General features: G+C 44.3%; 1 protein-coding gene across 2 annotated transcripts in view; it reads right to left on the bottom strand.

Annotated features, from left to right (window-relative positions):
- cop1 (COP1 E3 ubiquitin ligase) overlaps positions 1–24,865 on the bottom strand; it is a 304,266-nt gene that overhangs the window by 119,365 nt on the left and 160,036 nt on the right. For both annotated transcript variants that reach the window (XM_078217921.1, XM_078217922.1), the window contains exons 10-11: positions 16,082–16,217; positions 12,582–12,725 (exon numbers count right to left, since the gene is read on the bottom strand). In XM_078217921.1, the coding sequence (XP_078074047.1) occupies positions 12,582–12,725; positions 16,082–16,217 (280 nt within the window). The remainder of the gene's footprint in view (positions 1–12,581; positions 12,726–16,081; positions 16,218–24,865) is intronic.

Genomic DNA, 24,865 nt, shown 5'->3' with positions numbered 1-24,865 from the left:
CCTTTCTCAGTATTCTGGGGTATATCCCATCAGGCCCTGGGGACTTGTCTACCTTAATCTTTCTCAAGAACCCCAATACCTCATCTGTGAACTTGGACACACTGCATTTGGTCCCCAACTCCAAATCATGTAGTTAATTTTAAACAATTGTGGTCCCAACACTGATCGCCAACCAGAAAAACACCAATCTAGCCCCATTCTTGGCTTTCTGAGTGTTAACCAATTCTCTATCCATTCTAATATGCTACCCGTAATGCTGTGCACCGTTATCTTATGCAGCAGCCTCTTGTGCAGCACGAAGAAAAAGAAGATTACAGCACAAGAATGGGCCCTTCGGCTCTCCAAGCCTGCACCGACCATGCTGCCTGTCTGAACTAAAATCCCCTACCCTTCTGGGGACCTTATCCCTCTATTCCCATCCTATTCATGTATTTGTCAAGACGCCCCTTAAAACTCACTATCGTATCTGCTTCCACTACCTCCTCCAGTAGCGCGTACCAGGCACCCACCACCCTGTGTGTCAAAAAATCTGCCTCATACATCTCCTTTAAACCTTGCCCCTCACACTTTAAACCTGTGTCCACTCGTAATGGATTCTTCCACCCTGGGAAAAAGCTTGACTGTCCACTCTGTCCATGTCCCTCATAATCTTGTAGACTGCTATCAGGTCACCCTTCAACCTCCGTCGTTCCAGTGAGAACAAACCAAGTTTCTCCAACCTCTCCTCATAGCTAATGCCCTCCATACCAGGCAACATCCTGGTAAATCTTTTCTGTATCCTCTCGAAAGCCTCCACATCCTCCTGGTAGTGTGGCAACCAGAATTGAACACGATATTCCAAGTGTGGCCTAACTAAGGTTCTATAAAGTTGCAACATGACTTGCCAACTTTTAAACTCAATGCCCCGGCCGATGAAGACAGGCATGCCATATGCTTTCTTAACTACCTCTCCACCTGCGTTGCCACTTTCAATGACCTGTGTACCTGTCCACTCAGATCCCTTTGTCTATCAATACTCTCAAGGATCTGCACATCTGTACATTTCCCATCTGTATTAGACCTTCCAAAATGCATTACATCACATTTGCCCAGATTAAACGCCATCAGCCATCTCTCTGCCCAAGTCTCCAACCAATCTACATTCTACTGTTTCCTTTGACGGTCTTCATTGCTATCTGCAATTCCAGCAATCTGTCGGCCACAAACTTACTAATCAAACCACTTAAATTTTCCTCAATCGTTTGCATATATATTACAAACAACCAAGTTCCCAGGACTGATTTCTGAGGAACACCACTAGTCACAGTCCTCCAAAGAGAAATGCGCCTTTCCACAGTTACCCTGTCTCTATAACTGAGCCAGTTCTGCATCCATCTTGCCAGCTCACCTCTAATCCCATGTGACTTCACCTTCTGTACCAGTCTGCCATGAGGGACCTTGTCAAAGGCCTTACTGAAGTCCATGTAGACAACATCCACTGCCCTACCCTCAATCATCTTTGTCACTCCCTCTTAAAAACTCGATCAAGTTAGTGAAACACAATCTCCCCTTCACAAAACCATGTTGCCTCTAATAAGTCCACTTATTTCCAAGTGGGAGTAAATCCTGTCTTGAAGAATCCTCTCCAATAATTTCCCTACCACTGATGTAAGGTTCACCAGCCTGTAATTACCTGGATTATCCTTGCTACCCTTCTTAAACAAAACAACATTGGCTATTCCCCAATCCTCTGGGACCGCCCCTGTAGCCAGTGAGGATACAAAGTTTTTTCCCCAAGGTCCCAGCAATTTCCACTCTTGCCTTCTTCAGTATTTTGGGGTACATCCCATTAGGAACTGGGGACTTGTCTACCTTAATGTTTTACAAGACCCCCAATACCACCTCCTTTTTGATCTCAACATGATGCAAACTATTTAATCACCCTTCCCCAGACTCATCATCCACCATGTCCTTCGCTTTGGTGAATACTGACGCAAAGTACTCATTTAATAGTTTGCCCATTTCCTCTGGCTCCACGCATAGATTCCCTCCCCTGTCCTTGAGTGGGCCAATGCTTTCCCCAGGTACCCTCTTTCTCTTTATATATGCATTAAAAAACCATGGGATTTTTCTTAATCCTGCTTGCCAATGATTTTTCATGACCCCTTTTAGCCCTCCTGACTCATGGCTTAAGTTTCTTTCGACTTCCCTTGTATTCCACACTTGCTTTGTGTGTTCCCAGCCTCCTAGCCTTGACAAATGCTTCTTTCTTCACAATGTTTCACGTTAATGGAGAAAATCTCCATTACAAAGGAGGAAGTGTTAGGTTTGTTAGAGAATTTAAAGACTGACAAATCCCCAGGGCCTGATGGAATCTATCCAAGGCTGCTCAGGGAGACGAGAGATGAAATCGCTGGGCCTCTGACGCAAATCTTTGTCTCGTCACTGGACGCAGGTGAGGTCCCAGAGGATTGGAGGATAGCTAATGTGGTCCCGTTATTTAAGAAGGGTAGGAAGGATAACCCGGGTAATTATAGGCCGGTGAGCTTGACGTCCGTGGTGGGGAAGTTGTTGGAGAAGATTCTTAGAGATAGGATGTATGCGCATTTAGAAAGGAATAAACTCATTAACGATAGTCAGCATGGTTTTGTGAGATGGAGGTCATGCCTCACTAACCTGGTGGAGTTTTTTGAAGAAGTGACCAGAATGGTTGATGAGGGAAGGGCCGTGGATGTCGTCTATATGGACTTTAGTAAAGCGTTTGACAAAGTCCCTCATGGTAGGCTGGTGAAAAAGGTTGGATCTCATGGGATAAAGGGGGAGGTGGCTGGATGGGTGGAGAACTGGCTTGGTCACAGAAGGCAGAGGGTGGTAGTGGAAGGGTCTTTTTCCGGCTGGAGGCCTGTGACTAGTGGTGTTCCGCAGGGCTCTGTATTGGGACCTCTGCTGTTTGTGATTTATATAAACGATCTGGAAGAAGGTGTAACTGGGGTGATCAGTAAGTTTGCGGACGACACAAAATTGGCAGGACTTGCAGATAGTGAGGAGCATTGTCAGAAGCTACAGAAGGATATAGATAGGCTGGAAATTTGGGCAAGAAATGGCAGATGGAGTTCAATCCTGATAAATGCGAAGTGATGCATTTTGGTAGAAATAATGTAGGGAGGTGCTATATGATAAATGGCAGAACCATAAAGGGTGTAGATACGCAGAGGGACCTGGGTGTGCAAGTTCACAGATCCTTGAAAGTGACGTCACAGGTGGAGAAGGTGGTGAAGAAGGCATATGGCATGCTTGCCTTTATAGGACGGGGCATAGAGTATAAAAGTTGGGGTCTGATGTTGCAGATGTATAGAACGTTGGTTCGGCCGCATCTGGAATACTGCGTCCAGTTCTGGTCGCCACACTACCAGAAGGAAGTGGAGGCTTTGGAGAGAGTACAGAGGAGGTTTACCAGGATGTTACCTGGTATGGAGGGGCTTAGTTATGAGGAGAGATTGGGTAAACTGGGGTTGTTCTCCCTGGAAAGACGGAGGATGAGGGGAGACTTAATAGAGGTGTATAAAATTATGAAAGGCATAGATAGGGTGAACGGTGGGAAGCTTTTCCCCAGGTCGGTGGTGACGTTCACGAGGGGTCATAGGTTCAAGGTGAAGGGGGGGAGGTTTAACACAGATATCAGACGGACATATTTTACACAGAGGGTGGTGGGGGCCTGGAATGCACTGCCAGGCAAGGTGGTGGAGGCAGACACACTGGGAACGTTTTAAGACTTATCTAGACAGCCATATGAACGGAGTGGGAATGGAGGGATACAAAAGAATGGTCTAGTTTGGACCAGGGAGCGGCGCGGGCTTGGAGGGCCGAAGGGCCTGTTCCTGTGCTGTATTGTTCTTTGTTCTTTATCCAAGGTTCCCGAAACTTGCCAGACCTATCCTTCACAACTTGGATACACGGGATAGAAAGCGCTATAACCAAATTTGCAGATGACACAAAAGAAAGACGGTACAGTAAGTTGGAATGAGGAAATAAGAACATTACAAATGGATATGGATAGATTAGGAGAGTGAGGCAAAATGTGACAGATGGAGTATAATGTGGATAAGTGTACGGTCACGCATTTTGGTTGGAAAAATGGGAAGGCGACTTATTATCTAAATGGGGAGACACATCAGGGTGCTCCGGTGCAGAGGGATCTGGGTGTCCTTGTTCATGAATCACAGAAAACTAGCATGCAGGTACAGCAGATAAAAAAGCACATGGAATGTTGGCATTTATAGCTAAAGGGATAGAATATAAGGGTGAGGAAGTATTATTGCAACCATACAAGGCATTTGTGAGACCGCACCTGGAGTATTGTGCAGTTTTGGTCCCCTTCTTTGAGGAAAGGTGTAGTGGCATTGGAGGCAGTTCAGAGAAGGTTGACTCGATTGATTTCAGAGATGAGGGGTTTGTCGTAAGAAGAGAGATTGAACAGTTTCGGCTGACACACTGGAATTTAGAAAAATTAGGGGACATCAAATTGAGGTGTACAAGATGATAAAAGGTATGGATAAAGTAGACGTGGAGCGGATGCTTCCTCTTGTGGGGCATTCTAGGACGAGAGGTCATCGTCTTAGAATCAAATTTAAAACTGAGTTGAGAAGAAATTACTCTCAAAGGGTTGTGAATCTGTGGAATTCGCTATCCCAAAGTGCGGTGGATGCTGGGACAGTGAGTAAATTTGAGGAGTTAGACAGATTTTTCATTGGTAATGGGTTGAAGGGTTATGGGGAGAAGGTAGGAAAATGGGGGTGAGGAGCATATCAGCCATGATCGAATGGCTGAACAGACTCGATGGACTGAATGGCCTAATTCTGTTCCTTTCTGTTATGAACTTAGGGGAACTTGCTGGCCCTGAATTCCTATCAACTTACACTTGACAGCCTCCCACATGCCAGATGTTGATTTGCCTTCAAACATCTGCCCCAAATCTACATTCTTCAATTCCTGCCTAATATTGTTGTAATTAGCCTTCCCCCAATTTAGCACCTTGACCTGAGGACTCCACTTATTTTTATCCATCAGTACCTTAAAGCTTACTGAATTGTGGTCGTTGTTCCCGAACTGTTCCCCTACTGAAACCTTGATCACCTGGCCTGAAAAGAGATACCTTGATAACCTGACTGGGCTCATTCCCCAATACCAGGTCCAGTACAGCCCCTTCCCTCGTTGCACATAATGTTTCAAGAAGCCCTCCTGGATGCTCCTTACAAACTCTGCCCCATCCTTGCCCCTAGCACGAAGCGAGTCCCAGTCAATATAGGGGAAGTTAAAATCATCCACCACAACAACCCTGTTACTTTTACACCTTGCCAAAATCTGCCTAAATGTTTCTCTCTCTCCCGCTTGATGTTGGGAGGCCTATAGTAAACCCCAACATTGTGATTATACCCATCCTATTCCTGAGCTCTACCATATAGGGGACGAAGTAATGGCCGAGCAACTGAATACATACTTCGGTTCTGTCTTCACAAAAGAGGACACAAATCAAATGCCAGAAATGTTGGAGCATGCAAGATTTAGTGAGAGGGAAGAACTGAGGGAGATCAATATTAGTAGAGAAATCATGCTGGGAAAATTGATGGCATTTAAGGTAGATAAATCCCCGGGACCTGATAATCTACATCCAAAGAATTTAAGGAAGTGGCTCCAGAAATAATGGATGCATTGGTGGTCATCTTCCAGGATTCTGTAGACTCTGGAACAGTCCCTGCAGATTGGAGGGTAGCCAATGTCACTCCAATATTCAAACAGGGAGGGAGAGAGAAAGCAGGGAATTATAGACCAGCAAGCTTAACATTGGTAGTGGGGAAAATCCTCAAATCCAATATTAAGGACTTTAGAGCAGAGCATTTAGAAAGCAGTGGCAGGATCAGACAGAGTCAGCATGAATTTATGAAGGGGAAATCGTGCTTGACAAATCTGTTGAAATTCTTTGAAGATGTAACGAGTAGAGTTGACAAGGGGGAACAAGTAGATGTGGGATATTTGGACTTTCAGAAAGCATTTTACAAAGTCCCGCACAAGAGATTATCATGTAAGATTAAAGCGCATGAGATTGGGGGGGAAGTGTATTGAGATGGATAGAAAACTGGTTGGCAAAGAGGAAACAGAGTAGGAATTAAAGGGTGCTTTTCAAATTGGCAGGCAGTAATTAGTGGGGTGCCACAGGGATCGGTGTTGGGACCCCAGCTATTCACAATATATATTAATGATTTGGATGAGGGAACAATATGTAACATCTCAAAGTTTGCAGATGATACCAAGTTGGGTGGGAGGGTGAATTGTGATAAGAATGCAGAAATCCTTCAGAATGATCTGGACAGGTTGGGTGAGTGGGCTAATCAATGGCAGATGCAGTATAATTTGGATAAGTGTGAGGTTATTCGCTTGAAAACAAAAACAGGGTGGCAGATTGATACCTGAATGGCTGTAAATTGGGAGAGGGGAGTGTGCAGTGGGACCTGGGTGTCCTTGGGCACCAGTCTCTGAAGATAAGCATGGAGATGCAGCAGCCAGTAAAGGCGGCAAATGGTCTAAAGAAGGCAAAATGTTGGCCTTCACTGCGAGGGCCAACCTGCGAGGAGGTTTCGAGTATAGGAGCACGGGTGTATTGTTGCAATTATACAAGGCCTTGGTGAGGCCACATCCAAAGTATTGTGTGCAGTTTTGGCCTCCTTTTCTGAGGAAGGATGTTCTTGCTCTCGAGGGAGTGCAGCGAAGGTTTACCAGGCTGATTCCGGAGATGGTGGGACTGATGCAAGAGGATTGACTAGGTTACGATTGTTTTGGCTGGTGTTCAGACGAATGGCAGGGGGGGGTATAGAGACTTATAAAATTCTTAGAGGACTAGACAGGGTAGGTGCAGGTAGGATATTCCCAATGCTGGGAAAGTGTAGGAATTGGGGGTCACAGTCTGAGGATTCAGGGTAGACCATTTAGGACGGAGGTGAGGAGACATTTCTTCACCCAAAGAGTGGTGAGTCTGTAGAATTCATTATCATAGGAAGTAGTTGATGCCAAAACATAGAATGTATTCAAGAGGTGGCTGGATACAGCACTTTGGGCGAATGGGATCAAAGGTTTTGGGGAGAAAGCAGGATTAGGCTACTGCGTTGGATGATCAGCCATGATTGTAATAAATGGCGGAGCAGGCTCGAAGGGCTAAATGGCCTCCTCCTGTTCCTATCTTCTATGTTTCTATATTACCTCATTGTATGAGCCCTCCGAGGTGTCCTACCGCAGTACTGCTGTGATATTCTCCTTAAGAACAGTAAGAAGTTTAACAACACCAGGTTAAAGTCCAACAGGTTTATTTGGTAGCAAAAGCCACACAAGCTTTCGGAGCTCCAAGCCCCTCCATATTCTCCTTAACCAGTTGTGCAACTGCACACCCCTTTTACATCCCCTTCATCCTGCCTGTATCCTGGAACATTAAGCTGTCAATTCTGTCCTTTCCTCAACCAAGTCTCTGCAATGGCAACAATATCATCGTTCCAAGTGCGAATCTAAGCTCTATTTTCATCTGCCTTACCTGTTGCACCTCTTGCATTGAAACAAATGCACTTCAGTCCACCAGGTCTCCTTTGATCAGCAACCACACTCTGCCTGCTCTTCGTCTGAGTCTTACTGGCCCTACTCTCAAGTTCCCCTTCAGTTGATTCACGTTTGCTTTTGATTTGATTTACAAAGAACAAAGAAAATTGCAGCACAGGAACAGGCCCTTCAGCCAGCCAAGCCTGCACCAGCCATGCTGCCTGACTGAACTAAAACCCCTTACCCTTCCGGGGACCATATCCCTCATTCCCATCCTATTCATGTATTTGTCCAGATGCCCCTTAAAACTCACTATCGTATCTGCTTTCACTATCTCCCTCGACAGCGAGTTCCAGGCACCCCCTACCCTCTGTGAAAAAAAAAACTTGCCTCGTACATCTCCTTTAAACCTTGCCCCTCGCACCTTAAATCTATGTCCCCGAGTAATTGACTCTTCCACCCTGTGAAAAAGCTTCCGACTATCCACTCTGTCCATGTCCCTCATAATCTTGTAGACTTCTAGCAGGTCGCCCCTCAACCTCCATCGTTCCAGTGAGAACAAACCAAGTTTCTCCAACCTCCCTTCATAGCAGGCAGCATCCTGGTAAATCTTTTCTGTACCATCTCCAAAGCCTCCACATCTTTCTGGTAGTGTGGCGACCAGAATTGAACACTATATTCCAAGTGCGGCCTAACTAAGGTTCTATAAAGTTGCAATATGACTTTTGCCAATTTTTAAACTCAATGCCCCGGCCGATGAAGGCAAGCATGCCATATGCCTTCCTGCCTAACTTCTCCACCTGCACTGCCACTTTCAGTGACTTGTCTACCTGTACATCCAGATCCCTCTGCCTATCAAAATTCTTAAGGGTTCTGCCATTTACTGTATACTTCCCTATCTGTATTAGGCCTTCCAAAATGCATTACCTCACATTTGTCCGGATTAAACTCCATCTGCCATTTCAGGCAAGATTGGCCTCACCAGTGTCTTATACAACCTCACCACAGGTTCCCAACTCTGAATAAAGGCATACAAAGTGGCAAAGATTAGTAGGAAGCTCGAGGATTGGGAAATCTTTAAAGTTCGCAGCCATGAAAAAAGCTATGAAGAAAAGATTATGAGTAAACTAGCTTGGAATATAAAAAAAGATAGCAAAATTTTCCACAAATATATAAAACGAAAAAGAGTGGTTGAGGTAAACATTGGTCCTTTAGAGGATGAGAAGGGGGATTCAATAAAGGGAAATGAGGAAATGGCCGAAGCATTGAACAGGTATTTTGGGTCAGTCTTCACAGTGGAAGACACAAATAACATCCCAAAAATTGATGACAAGAAGGCTATGGCAGGTGAGGACCTAGAAATGATCATTATCACGCAAGTAGTGGTGTTGGGCAAGCTAATAGGGCGAAAAGGTAGACAAGTTTCCTGGCTCTGTTGGAATGCATCCCAGGGTACTAAAAGAGATGGCAGGGAAATAGCAAATTCACAACTGCAGGAAACAAAGTTGTGATAGTAGGGGATTTTAATTTTCCATATATAGATTGGGCCTCCCATACTGTTAAAGATCTAAACGGGTTAGAGTTTGTAAAATGTGTTCAGGAAAATTTTCTAAATCAATATATAGAGGTACCAACTAGACAGGATGCAATATTAGATCTCCTATTCGGAAACGAGTTAGGACAAGTGACGGAAGTGTGTGTAGGGGAGCACTTTGGTTCCAGTGATCATAACACTATTATTTTCAACTTGATCATGGATAAAGATAAATCTGGTCCTCGGGTTGAGGTTCTAAACTGGAAAAAGGTCAAATTTGAAGAAATGAGAAAGGATCTAAAAAGCGTGGATTGGGACAGGCTGTTCTCTGGCAAGGATGTGAATGGTAAGTGGGAGGCCTTCAAAGGAGAAATTTTGAGAGTGCAGAGTTTGTATGTTCCTGTCAGGATTAAAGGCAAAGTGGATAAGGAACCTTCGTTCTCGAGGGATATTGGAACTCTGATAAAGAAGAGAGAGATGTATGACATGTATAGGCAACAGGGAGCAAATAAGATGCTTGAGGAGTATAAAAAGTGCAAGAAACTACTTAAGAAAGAAATCAGGAGGGCTAAAAGACATGAGGTTGCTTTGGCAGACAAGGTGAAGGATAATCCTAAGAGCTTCTACAGGTATATTAAGAGCAAAAGGATAGTAAGGGATAAAATTGGTCCTCTTGAAGATCAGAGTGGTCGGCTATGTATGGAACCAAAAGAAATGGGGGAGATATTAAGTGGGTTTTTTGCATCCGTATTTACTCAGGAAACTGGCATGGAGTCTGTGGAAATAAGGCAAACAAGTAGGGAGGTCGTAGAACCTATACAGATTAAAGGGGAGAAGGTGCTTGCTGTCTTGAGGCGGCACGGTAGCACAGTGGTTAGCACTGCTGCTTCACAGCTCCAGGGTCCCGGGTTCGATTCCCGGCTCGGGTCACTGTCTGTGTGGAGTTTGCACATTCTCCTCGTGTCTGCGTGGGTTTCCTCCGGGTGCTCCGGTTTCCTCCCACAGGCCAAAGATGTGCGGGTTAGGTTGATTGGCCAGGTTAAAAATTGCCTCTTAGAGTCCTGGGATGCGTAGGTTAGAGGGATTAGCGGGTAAATATGTGGGGGTAGGGCCTGGGTGGGATTGTGGTCGGTGCAGACTCGATGGGCCGAATGGCCTCCTTCTGCACTGTAGGGTTTCTATGATTCTATGAAATCAGAGTAGATAAATCCCCAGGACCGGACAGGGTATTCCCTCGGACCTTGAAGGAGACTAGTGTTGAAATTGCAGGGGCCCTGGCAGATATATTTAAAATGTCGGTATCCACGGGTGAGGTGCCGGCTGATTGGAGGATAGTTCATGTTGTTCCGTTGTTTAAAAAAGGCTCAAAAAGTAATGCGGGAAATTATAGGCCGGTAAGTTTGACGTCAGTAGTAGGTAAATTATTGGAAGGAGTATTAAGAGATAGGATCTGCAAATATTTGGATAGACAGGGACTTATTAGGGAGAGTCAACATGGCTTTGTGCGTGGTAGGTCATGTTTAACCAATCTATGAGAGTTTTTCGAGGAGGTTACCAGGAAAGTGGATGAAGGGAAGGCAGTGGATGTTGTCGACATGGACTTCAGTAAGGCCTTTGACAAGGTCCCGCATGGGAGGTTAGTTAGGAAGGTTCAGTCGCTAGGTATACATGGAGAGGTAGTAAACTGGATTAGACATTGGCTCAATGGAAGAACGATGTGGAGAAGAAGCCAGAGAGTGGTTGTGGAGGATTGCTTCTCTGAGTGGAGGCCTGTGACGAGTGGTGTGCCACAGGGATCAGTGCTGGGTCCATTGTTGTTTGTCATCTATATCAATGATCTAGATAATAATGTGGTAAATTGGATCAGCAAATTTGCTGATGATACAAAGATTGGAGATGTAGTGGACAGTGAGGAAGGTTTTCAAAGCTTGCAGAGGGATTTGGACCAACTAGAAAAATGGGCTGAAAAATGGCAGATGGAGTTTAATGCAGACAAGTATTGCACTTTGGAAGGACAAACCAAGGTAGAACATACGAGGTAAATGGTAGGACACTGAAAAGTACAGTAGAACAGAGGGATCTGGGAATACAGATACATAATTCCCTAAAAGTGGCGTCACAGGTAGATAGGGTCATAAAGAGTGCTTTTGGTACATTGGCCTTTATAAATCGAAGTATTGAGTATAGGAGTTGGAATGTTATGGTGAGGCCACTTAGTATGCCTTTATTTCCTTTGAGACCCATGGTTGACTATACCCCTTTTTCTATAGTCCTTATTCGTGGTATAAACTTTTGCTGAACACTGTGAAAAATCACTTCCAAAGTCCTCCACTGTTCTTCAATTGTCCCAGCATAAAGTTTTTGCTCCCAGTCTACCTTAGCCATCTCCTCCCTCATCCTACTGTAGTCTCCTTTGTTTCAGCACAAGACATTGGTATTGGATTTTACCTTCTCACACTCCATCTGTATTTTAAATTCAACCATGCTGTGATCACTCCTTCCAAGAAGATTCCTAACTCTTCAATTATTCCTGTCTCATTGCACAGGACCAGGTCTAGGATAGCTTGCTCCCTCATGGGTGCCATTACATATTGTTTGAGGAAACTATCGGTGAGACATTCAATGAACTCTCCGTCAAGACTGTCTTGACCAACCTGGTTTGACCAATCGACATGTAGATTTAAATCTCCCATGATAATTGTCGTACCATTTTTACATGCATTAGTTATTTATTTGTTTATTGTTCACCACACCATGATGTTATTATTTGGCGGCCTATAGACTACGCCCATTAGTTACTTTTTCTCCTTACTATTTCTAACTTTCACACAAATGGATTCAACCTTTTACTCCACAGAACCCATCATCTCTCACTGCCACCCTGATGTCATCCTTAAATATCAGAGCAACAACACCTCCCTTAGCTTCCTGTCTGTCCTTCCGAATAGTCTCATACCCCTGGATATTTAACCCCCAGTCATGAGCATCCTGCAACCATGTCTTTGTAATGGTCACTAAATTCTACTCATTTACGATGATTTGTCTGTCAACTCATGTACCTTGTTTCGAATGCTACGAGCGTTCAGGTAAAGTGCCCTTATGTTGGTTTTTGAATCTTCTTTTTGAATCCTAACACCTGTATTAATAACATCTTGAGTTCTCCTTCCTTTTAACTTTTTTCCCTAATTTTCAATCTAGTTGAAAAACTTCCTCCTCACATGCTAACCTGCTGCTTTGCTTCCCGTTAACCATTATACTTCCATCTTATCACACATCTTCCCATTTGTTCTTCTTCCCACCCTCCCCCCTTTTATTTGCTCAATATTGCTCATGTTTCTAACTTTGTTCTGATGGAAGATCACACACCTGAATGTTAACACTTTCTCCATAAATGCTACCTCACTCGCTGAGTGCTTCCAGCATTTTCTGTTTCGAGTTCAAATTTGCAGCATCTGCAGTATTTTGCTTTTGCATTAGTGAATGTTCTGACCTGATTTTGGAGTTGCAGGTCATTTCATTGACTGGATAGTGAATGTCCACAGCATCCTGGATCACAGTCCCATACTCAAACACCTTGATCCGCTTTGTCACACCAGCAATGGCAAAGAAGTCACAATCTCTGTCAAATTCAATGCTGCAAAGAAAATTACATTAGTTTCATCAAGGAAGTCTTGTGCGTGGAGTAAAAGAATCAATCACATTCAGAAAGGGTCACTGTATTTACAGATCAGCTTTAACAAAGTACAAGTGCAAAGTCTGAGCGATTTCAGAGGTAGCATTCTTCAACACAATTGGACATTGAGGTAGTAGGGCAGTTGGTTCAGAGATTTTGAGGAGGGTCTTAAGCAAGAAAAGTAGTTGAGAGGTTTAACATAGGAAATAGGAGGAGTAGGCCATTCAGCCTGCTCCACCATTCATTATGATCATGGCTGATTATCCCGTTCCTGCCTTCCCCCCATATCTTTTGATCCCTTTTGTTCCAAGGGTTAAATAACGACTTCTTGAAAACATAATGTTTTCGCCTCAACTGCTTTCTGTGGTAGCGAATTCCACCCTTGAGGGAATTTCAGAAATTAGGACCATGTCATGGCCACCAGAGAGAAAGTAAAACCGGAAATGGTCAAGAGGGAGATGCTGGTGGAAACCTAGTAATCCACATGCCCAGGATAATGCTCTGGGGTCTTGGGTTTAAATCCCACACTGGGCTGGTGGAATTTAAATCCAATTATTAAACTTGGTTTCAGTAATTGCGACCATGAAATTCTCATTGGTGGTTAAAAAACCCATCGGGTACATCAATGTCCTTTCAGGAAGGAAATCAGCGGTTCTTAGTTTGACTGGCCTACATGTGACTCCAAACCGACAGCGATGTGGTGGATTCAGGTCAAGGCAATTAGGAATGGGCAACAAATCTTGACCATGCCAGTGACTCCCACATGCCATTAAAGAATAACAAAAGAAAAGGTGCAAATGGGTGAGGCTCATTGGCTGGGGAGATTGTGGGGTAGGGGAAAGAAAGTGGGGGAGGGGGAGGCCCCAAGAATTCTCTACCCCAAAGGGGTGTTGGAGGCTGGATTATTAGACGTATTTGAAGTGGATAATTATTTGATAGATCGAGGAAGAGGGTTAGCGGAAATGGCACAGAAAAGGAGCTGAGGCTGGCATAGATCAGCCTTGATCGTATTGAATGGTTGGGACAGGCTTCAAGGCACTGCTTCTATTTCTTGAGCGGAATGATATGAAAACAAGGATAGAAATTTTCAAATTGAGCTGATGCACAACTGGCACGCCAATGAATACAGGAGTGAGAGACAAACAGGACTTTGGGCAGGTTAAGACATGGGCAGCAGAATGACCCGCTCTCCCCCGCTCACGCCTCCCCCCCCTCCCCTTTCTGCTCCAGAACCAGCACGGTTGACAGTCAGAATCTTTTTCCTAGAGTTGAAATTTGAAATGTCGAATGCACTTTGGGTGAGGGGGAGAAAGTTCAAAGGAGATGGGAGGGCAAGATTTTTTACAGAGTGGTAGGTGTCTGGAATGCGCTGCCATGGGTGATGGTGCAGGCAGATAGAATGGGACGTTTAAGTGACTTTTAGATAGAAACCATAGAAACCCTACAGTGCAGAAAAAGGCCATTTGGCACATGATTATGCTAGGAACAGAGGGATATGGACCAAAGGCATGTAGAAGGGATTAGTTGAATTTGGCATCATGTTTGGCACAATATTGTGGGCCGAAAGGCCTGTTCCTGTGCTAGTTTGCCTCCAGCAACATAGAAAATTATCCATTGATCAATACTCTCTGCTTCTCTTCAATTTTGTATCTACATTGCTGCTGTTTTTTTTAATTCTACGAGCTATATCTTTTCAAGTCTGTTGTGTTGCCCTGTATCAAAAATATTCTGAAAGTCCACGCACACCATATCAACAGTATTACCCTTATCGACCCTTTCTGTTACCTCCTCAAAAAACTCCAGCAAATTAGTTAAACACGGCTAGAGTTAGAAATTGATGCTGGTTTTTCCTAATTAACTCACATTCCACTTGACTCCAAATTCTATCCCAAATAATTACTTATAGAAGCTTCCCCACCACTGTTGAAGTTTATTTATTAGTCACAATTAAGGCTTACATTAACACTGCAATGAAGTTACTGTGAAATTCTCCTGATGTTAAACTGACTGGTCTGTTAAGCCTTACAACCTTATTTGAACAAGGGTGCAACATTTGCAATTCTCCAATCCTCTGGTACCTCCCTTGAATCTAGAGAAGACTAGAAGATAATGGCCAACGTCCCTGCAATTTCCATTCTGACTTCCTTCAATATCCTTGGACGTATTTCATCCAGTCCCAGTGCCTTATCAACTTTCAGCACCAGTCTATTCAACACTTCCTCCTTATCAATTTTAAACCATTCTCCAGACAGTTTCCTTGTCTGTTGCCATGTCCTGGGTCGTATCTACCTCCTTGGCAAAGATGGATGCAAAGTGTTCATTTAATACCTCAGCCATGCCCCCTGCTTCTATGTGCAAATTCCCTTTTAGGTCCCTACTGCTTTTACCAGCCTTTTAACATTTGGGGTCAAATACAACACAAAATGAAGAATCTGCTTCAGGCTTGGACAGTTGCCAGGGAGGGGAAGAGAACATGGGGCGAAACATAGAAAATAGGTGCAGGGCTTTTTGGCCCTTTGAGCCTACACCACCATTCAATATCATGGCTGATTATTTACTTTCAGTATCCCACTCCCGCTTTCTCTCCATTACCTGGATCCCTTCAGCTGCAAGCTCCCTCTCGAACGTATCTTATGAACTGATCCCAACAGCTTTGTGAGGTAAAGAATTCCACAGGTTCACAACTCTGAGTGAACTAGTTCTTCCTCATCTCGGTCCTGGGGCGAGGGAGCAGAGATTACAGAAGGGGCTGAAAACACTAAGTTTATCCCAATTTGTTGAGAGGATTTTCTGCTGATGAGGGGCTGGAATGTCAGAGAAGCAGTCTCGACACTTTGAGATAGTAGAAAAATGGAGGGATGATGGTGAGAGCTCAGTGTCATTCGTGTACTCGAGGAAATGAAAGTTGTGCTTTCAGATAATCCAGGAGCAGTATAGATGTGGACATGAAGGAGTCCAAGGATACATACTCAGACAGCTGAGTGAACAGTACGGAAATAGGCAGAAAGAAGTTATTGCAGGTTACGACTGAATAGATAGAAAGGAACAAAGGAAAAGCAGTCCCATTCCACGGACTTGAAGTGAAAGAGGATGGTGGACTCAAACAATGAACACAACTGTTAATGATGTGGATGAATCATCAGCAAGGATCAGTCAAGATCTAAAAACAACAGGAGTCGACCAGAGACTATAACCTACCATGTGTGGACGCTGCGACTGCTAACTTCAGTATGACCACTCTCAGGATTAATCCCATCCTACAAACAGGTACAGAGTTCCCAATTCGAAAAACATTTCAAAGCATTGCCGTGTCTCACCTTGATACAATACTTGAACCATTGTACAAGTCATTGGCATAGGAGAGGGTGGCCAGAGGTCTCACAGAGCTGTATCGTGTAAACTTTGAAAGGCACTCCTGAAATTCTTCCAGTTGATTGACTGATCTGGTTTCATCTGCAATGTGTAATAAAATGCATCAGTCCAAATTCTTCGCCTTACATTGTATGTCAGGACAATAAAAACAGCACTCGACAAAAGACAGCTGAGTGATTCAAAGCAGGGCGAGAGGAGAGACAGTCGCAAGATTGAAAACAGCCCAAGAGGAGAGACAGCTGGGAAATTGGAAACAACGAGAGTCGAGCGGCAGTCTGGAGATTGAAAAAAGTGCGTGAGTGATGAGATATCAGGAGATTGAAAACAGCGAGTGGAGAACATAGAACAGTACAGCACAGAACAGGCCCTTCGGCCCACGATGTTGTGCCGAGCTTTATCTGAAACCAAAATCAAGCTATCCCACTCCCTATCATCCTGGTGTGCTCCATGTGCCTATCCAATAACCGCTTAAATGTTCCTGAAGTGTCTGACTCCACTATCACTGCAGGCAGTCCATTCCACACCCCAACCACTCTCTGCGTAAAGAACCTACCTCTGATATCCTTCCTATATCTCCCACCACGAACCCTATAGTTATGCCCCCTTGGAATAGCTCCATCCACCCGAGGAAATAGTCTTTGAACGTTCACTCTATCTATCCCCTTCATCATTTTATAAACCTCTATTAAGTCTCCCCTCAGCCTCCTCCGCTCCAGAGAGAACAGCCCTAGCTCCCTCAACCTTTCCTCATAAGACCTACCCTCCAAACCAGGCAGCATCCTGGTAAATATCCTCTGCACTCTTTCCAGCGCTTCCACATCCTTCTTATAGTGAGGTGACCAGAACTGCACACAATATTCCAAATGTGGTCTCACCAAGGTCCTGTACAGCTGCAGCATAACCCCACGGCTCTTAAACTCCAACCCCCTGTTAATAAAAGCTAACACACTATAGGCCTTCTTCACAGCTCTATCCACTTGAGTGGCAACCTTTGGAGATCTGTGGATATGGACCCCAAGATCTCTCTGTTCCTCCACAGTCTTCAGAACCCTACCTTTGACCCTGTAATCCACATTTAAATTAGTCCTACCAAAATGAATCACCTCACATTTATCAGGGTTAAACTCCATTTGCCATTTTTCAGCCCAGCTTTGCATCCTATCTATGTCTCTTTGCAGCCTACAACAGCCCTCCACCTCATCCACTACTCCACCAATCTTGGTGTCATCAGCAAATTTACTGATCCACCCTTCAGCCCCCTCCTCTAAGTCATTAATAAAAATCACAAAGAACAGAGGACCAAGCACTGATCCCTGTGGCACTCCGCTAGCAACCTGCCTCCAGTCCGAAAATTTTCCATCCACCACCACCCTCTGTCTTCGATCAGACAGCCAGTTACCTATCCAATCGGCCAACTTTCCCTCTATCCCACACCTCCTCACTTTCATCATAAGCCGACCATGGGGGACCTGATCAAACGCCTTACTAAAATCCATGTATATGACATCAACTGCCCTACCTTCATCAACACACTTAGTTACCTCCTCAAAAAATTCAATCAAATTTGTGAGGCACGACTTGCCCTTCACGAATCCGTGCTGACTATCCCGGATTAATCCGCATCTTTCTAAATGGTCGTAAATCCCATCCCGAAGGACCTTTTCCATCAATTTACCAACCACCGAAGTAAGACTAACCGGTCTATAATTACCAGGGTCATTTCTATTCCCTTTCTTAAACAGAGGAACAACATTCGCCACTCTCCAGTCCTCTGGCACCATCCCCGTGGACAGCGAGGACCCAAAGATCTGCAATCTCATCCCTTGCCTCCCAAAGAATCCTAGGATATATTTCATCAGGCCCAGGGGACTTATCGACCTTCAGTTTATTCAAAACTGCCAGGACATCCTCCCTCCGAACATCTATTTCCTCCAGCCTATTAGCCTGTAACACCTTCACTTCCTCAAAAACATGGCCCCTCTCCTTGGTGAACACTGAAGAAAAGTATTCATTCATCACCTCGCTTATCTCCACTGACTCCATACACACGTTCCCACTACTGTCCTTGACCGGCCCTAACCTCACCCTGGTCATTCTTTTCTTCCTCACATAAGAGTAAAAAGCCTTGGGGTTTTCCTTGATCCGACCCGCCAAGGACTTCTCATGTCCCCTCCGAGCTCTCCTCAGCCCCTTTTTCAGCTCATTCCTTGCTAACTTGTAACCCTCAATCGAGCCATCTGAACCTTGTTTCCTCATCCCGACATAAGCTTCCCTCTTCCTTTTCACAAGACATTCCACCTCTTTCGTGAACCATGGTTCCCTCACTCGGCCATTTCCTCCCTGCCTGACAGGGACATACCTATCAAGGACACCCAGTATTTGTTCCTTGAAAAAGTTCCACTTTTCATTCGTTCCTTTCCCTGACAGTTTCTGTTCCCAACTTATGCCCCCTAATTCTTGCCTAATCGCATCATAATTCCCTCTCCCCCAATTGTAAACCTTGCCCTGCCGTACGGCCCTATCCCTCTCCATTGCAATAACAAAAGACACCGAATTGTGGTCACTATCTCCAAAGTGCTCTCCCACAACCAAATCTAACACTTGGCCCGGTTCATTTCCCAGTACCAAGGTAGTCGGGAGATTTCCTAGTACCAAGGAGAGGTAGTCGGGAGATTTAAACAGCATGATTGAAGACACAGTCAAGATTGAAAATAGCAAGAGAAGAGACAGTCAGGAGGTAGAAAACAGTGCGAGAAGAGACAATTGGGAGATTGAACACAGCTTGAAAGGAGATGCAGTCAGGAGATTGAAAACAGCAGGAGAGGAAATGGGAGTCATGTGGCACAGTGGTTAGTACAGTGGTTAGCTTCACAGTACCAGGGAACTGGGTTCAATTCCAGCCTTAGGTGACTGTGTGTAGATTTTGCACATTCTCCCTGTGTCTGTGTGAGTTTCCTCCGGGTGCTTTGGTTTCTTCCCACACTCAAGATGTGCGGCTCATGTTGAATGGCCAAGCTAAATTGTCCCTTAGTGTCAGGGGGAACAACAGGGTAAATACGTGGGGTTACAGGGACAGGGCCTGGGTGGGATCATTGTAGGTGCAGGCTCAATGAGACAGGAGCTCAAGAGGAGAGGCAGTCAAGAGACTGACTACAGGATGAGAGGTGAGGCAGACGGGAGACTGAAAACAGGGAGAGTGGAGAGACAGTCAGGAGATTGAAGAATGTCAGGATGACGATGAGTGGAGAGGCAATCAGGAGATTGGAAACAGCTTCCAGTGAGAGCCAGTTGGCAAATCGAATACAGGCTGAGGGGCGAAGCAGTCGGGATGCTGAATATAGAGCGAGTGGAGAAACAGTCGGATGATTGAAAACAGCAAGAGGAGAGAAGTCAAAGAACAAAGAAACCAAAGAAATTGCAGCACAGAAACAGGCCCTTCGGCCCTCCAAGCCTCCACCAACTATGCTGCCTGACTGAAGTAAAACCTCTTGCCCTTCCAGGGACCGTATCCCTCTTTTCCCATCCTAGTCTTATGGTCTTATGGTCATGTATTTGTCAAGACGCCCCTTACTACTTTCCCTGGCAGCGAGTTTCAGGCATCCACCACCCTCTGTGTAAAAAAACTTGCATCGTACATCTACTTTAAACCTTGCCCTTCGTACCTTAAACCTATGCCCCCTCGTATATGACTCTTCCACACTGGGAAAAAGCTTCTGACTATCCACTCTGTCCATGCCCCTCAATCTTGTAGACTTCTATCAGGCTGCCCCTCAACCTCCGTCGTTCCAGTGAGAACAAACCAAGTTTCTCTAACCTCTCCTCATAGCTCATGCCCTCCATACCAGGCAACATCCTGGTAAATCTTTTCTGTACCCTCTCCAAAGCCTCCACATCCTTCTGCTAGTGTGGCGACCACAATTGAACACTATATTCCAAGTGTGGCCTAACTCAGGATCTATAAAGCTGCCAATTATTAAATTCAATGCCGGGGCTGATGAAGGCAAGCATGTCGTATGCCTTCTTGACTCCTTCTCCTCCTACGTTGACATTTTCAGTGACCTGTGTACCTGTACAGCTAGATCCCTCTGCCTATCAATACTCTTAAGGGTTCTGCCATTTAGTATATTTCCTATCTGTATTAGAGCTTTCAAAAAAGAGATAGTCATCAGATTCAAAATAGTGAGAGAGGAGAGACAATCGGCAGATTTGTCAATAAGTGGGAAATGTATTTATCTGAACAGTATTCCATTAGAATAGTGTTTTATTTGGTTTGTTAATAGTTTGGTTAACTTGTTCACTGTTAGTTAGATAAATTGTTCCTTGTTGATTTTAGATGATGTGTCAGGAAGTTATTTTGATTTAACCACTAAAAGTTGCTGGAGAATAGATATTACCACTTCACACTCACCTTAACTGATTATGAGGCGAGGTACTCTGAATACAGTAAGAAGTCTCACAACACCAGATTAAAGTCCAACAGGTTCATTTGATATCATGAGCTTTCGGAGCGTTGCTCCTTCATCAGGTGAGTCTATCGCGTTTTCACTCACCTGATATAGGAGTGATACCAAATAAACCAGTTGGACTCCAACCTGGTCCCCACTTCTGTCCAACGCCGGCATCTCCACTCTGAGTGGTTAAGTGCTAGTTCTCAGAGGGGGTTATTAACCTCCGCTTCATAATACAGTACGAGAGAACGAGGATGCTCCAGAGGGGTCAATGACAGAATCTCTCAGGCAAGAGGTAAGGAATGAAAAGCTGCATATCATTGATCGGTGTAGGATGTGGACCACCAACTAGTGAGAGGTTAAGTAGACAACACATTTGCAAAGAAATTACGAGAGGTGTAAGAATGATAGAATAAATATAATGGGGACTTCAATTATCCAAATATAGACTGGGATAGGAATAGTGCAAAGTGACGATAAGAGGTATATTCTGTAGAAGAAGGTAGGACAAATAAATCTGGAACACCCTGGATGACAGAGATAGAGAAGCAATGATGATAAAGAAGAGCTGCACGTACAACAGATATCATGTTAAAAAATACAATGGAGATTTAGGCTGAATATCGAAGGAGCAGAGGCGAAGTGAAAGAGCTAAGCAGAAAAGTAAGGACAAAGCATAAAAAGAGACTGGCAGTCAACATAAAAGGGAATCCCAAGGTGGAATAAGCATAATAATAAAAAGGTGGTAAAAGAAAGATCAGGGATCGTCAGCATGGTTTCATCAGAGGAAGTTCATGCCCAACAAATATGAATTTTTTGAGGTGACCAGGTGTGCAGATGAGGGTAGTACACACGAAGTAGTTTATATGGATATACAGTAATTTGATAAAACGGATTCAAAATTGGTTCAATTGTGGGAGACAGAGGGGCTGCTTCAGTAACTGGAAGTCAATGTCCAGTGGTGTACCACAGGAATCTGTGTTGAGTCCCCTATTATTCATCATTTATATAAACAACATAGATGACGATGTGGCAGTTGTATTAATAGGTTTGCAAATGACACAAAGATTGGGCGGGTGGTTAACAGTGAGGAAGATATAGACAGAATAGTCAAATGGACAGATAGGTGACAGATGGAATTTAACCCTGAAAAGTAAGAGGTAATACACGTGGAAGGAGTAATTTGACAAATTATACAAGGAAGTTTGACCACAATCTCTGAAGGCGGAAGGTCATGTTAGTAGGGTGGTGAAAAAGACACATCAATCAAGGGATAGATTACAAAAGCAGGGAAGTTATGTTGGAGTTGTACAGAACTTCAGTGAGGCCTCAACTAGAGTAGAGTGTGCGGTTCTGGTCGCCACATTATCAAAAGGATGTGATTGCACTGGAGGGGGTGCACAGGAGATTCACCAGATTTCTGCCTGGGATGGAACATTTAAGTTATGGAGAGAGGTTGCGCAAGTTTGGGTTGTTTTTGAAGGAGCAGAGAAGACTGAGGGGGACCTGATCGAGGTGTACAAGGTTATGAGGAACAGGAACAGATTGGATAAGGAGCAGCTGTTCCCCTTAGTTGAAGGGTCAGTCATGAGGGGACATAGGTTCAAGGTGAGGGGCAGGAGGTTTGGGGGTGGGATTTGAGGAAAAATGTTTTTACCCAGAGGGTGGTGACGGTCTGGAATGCGCTGCTTGGGAGGGTGGTAGGTTGAGTTGCTTCACATCCTTTGAAAAGTACCTGGATGAGCACTTGACACATCATAACATTCAGGGCTATGAGCTAAGTGCTGGTAAATGGGGTTAGGTGGGAGTTCAGTTGTTTCGCACATGTCGGTGCAGACTCGATGGCCAAAGGCCTCTTCTGCACTGTACGATTCTATGAAAAAGTAGGGCCAGAATAGGAATAAATAGGAGACTTGCATGTGGAGGCAGGAAACACAGTTGAGGTACGAAATGACTACTTTGCACTTGTCTTTACAAAAGAAGAGGATGCTATCCAGACAGAAATGACAGAGAAGGTAGCTGGTACATTCAAGGAACTGATAATTGAAAAAGAGGTGGTGGTGTTAGAAAGGTTATCTTTACTTAAAATTGTTAAGGTACCAAGGACCAGATGAGATACCTCCCTCAGTATCTTCGAATGAGTGTGGAAATGTCAGAGACACTGGTGATAATCTTCAATTCTTCCATAGACACATGGGTGGTGCCAGAGGATTGGAGAATTGTGAACATTACACCCTTGTTCAAAAAGTGGTGCAAGGATAGTGCCGAACTACAGACCAGTCAGTTTGAATCCAGTGGTAGGGAAACTTCTGCAAACTGTAGTTCGGAACCATATCAATAGTCACTTAGACAGGTAATGGATTATTAAGCATGGGTCCATTAAGAGAGCATCATGTTTAGATCTTTTGAGATGGTAACAGAGAAGATTGATAACGGCAATGCTGCTGATTTGGTGTATGTGTATTTTCAAAAAGTATTTGATACAGTGTTACACACACCTGTGAGTAACATGGAGCTCATGGAATAAATGGGATAGTAGCACTTGGATGAGAAATTGGCTGAATTATAGGAAACAAAGAGTAGTGATATATAGTTCTTTTCTCAGATTGCAACAAGGTTTGTAGGGGAATTCCCCAAGGGTCAGTGTTGAGATCCTTGTTCTTCCTGACGTATATTAATGACTTAAACTGTGGTGTTTCGGGTATGATTTTAAAATTTGCACATGATACAAAGATTGGAAGCATTGTCAACTGAAATGAGGATTATCTTGGCAGTTGAAGTTCAATGCAGAGTAATGAGAGATGATTCATTTTTGCAGGAAGTGTGTGGAGATACAGGATTAAACAAAGGGAGAAACTCTAAAGGAGATGTAGGGACAGAGGGACCGCAGAGTACATGTACATAAGTCATTGAAGGAGGCAGGGAATGTTGAGAGAGCAGATAATAAGCGGATGGTATCCTAGGTTTTATTAATAGAGCCATTGAGTACAAGATGTTGAATTAGGACAAGACACGATTTAGACCTTATCTGGAGACTGCACCCAGTTCTGGGCAATATACTTGAGGAAGGATGTGGAGATGTCGGAGAGAATACAAAGGAGATTCACAAAAATGATTCCAGGGGTGAAGAACTGCAGCTCTGAGGAGAGATTGGGTCTGTTTTCCTTGGATAAGATAAGAGGTATTCAAGATCCCAAGGGTATGGACAAAGTAAATAAAGAGAAACCGTTCCCCTTCAAGCTAAGATTCTCGATTAACAGATGCCTTCTTAAACAAAGGCACATTCGAAATGTCCCTTTGTTTAAGAAAGGACTGAAGGGAAAAGCCTAGGCCGATGAGCCTAACGTCTATAGTGGCTAAGTTGTCACAAGGTATTCCAAAATACAGGATCCACAGGCATTTAGAGAGGCAAGGACTGATTAGGGACAGTCAGCTTAGTTTTGAGTGTGGAAAATCATGTCTCACAAATTTGAGTTTTTTGAAGGGGTAACCCCAGAAGGTAGATGAGGGCAGTGCACTTGATGTTGTTTGCATGGACTTCAGCAAGGCCTTTGACAAGGTAACGGATGATAGGTTGTTGCAAAAGGTTAAATCTCACGGGATCCAGAGTGAGGTAGCTGAATGGACACAAAATAGGCTTGATGACGGAAGCCAGAGGGTGGTTGTAGAGGGTTGTTTTTCAAACTGGAGGCCTGTGACCACCGGTGTGCCTCAGGGATCAGTGCTGGGTCCATTGTTATTTGTCATTTATATTAATGATTTGGATGAGAATATAGGAGGCATGGTTAGTAAGTTTGTAGGTGACACCAAGATTGGTGGTATAGTGGACAGTGAAGGAGGTTATCTAGGATTGCAATGGGAGCTTGATCAATTGGGCCACTGAGCAGATGAATGGCAGATGGAATTTAATTTAGATAAATGTGAGGTGATGTATTTCGGTAGATCGAACCACAGCAGGACTTACTCAGTTAATGGTAAGGCGTTGGGGAGAGTTACAGAACAAAGAGATCTAGGGATACAGGCTCATAGCCCCTTGAAAGTGGAGGCACAGGTGGACAGGGTGGTGAAGGCGGCATTCAGCACGCTTGGTTTCATTGGTCAGAACATTGAATATAGGAGTTGGGACGTCTTATTGGAGTTGTACAAGACATTGGTAGGGCTACACTTGGAATACTGTGTACAGTTCTGGTCACCCTATTATCGAAAGGATATTATTAAACTAGAAAGAGTGCAGAAAAGATCTACTAGGATGCTACCGGGACTTGATGGTTTGAGTTATAA

The sequence above is a fragment of the Mustelus asterias genome, chromosome 8 (assembly GCF_964213995.1).
Source record: "Mustelus asterias chromosome 8, sMusAst1.hap1.1, whole genome shotgun sequence".
Classification (NCBI taxonomy): domain Eukaryota; kingdom Metazoa; phylum Chordata; class Chondrichthyes; order Carcharhiniformes; family Triakidae; genus Mustelus; species Mustelus asterias.
The sequence above is the reverse complement of the archived record's forward strand: the minus strand, read 5'-3'. Positions and strand labels throughout refer to the sequence as shown.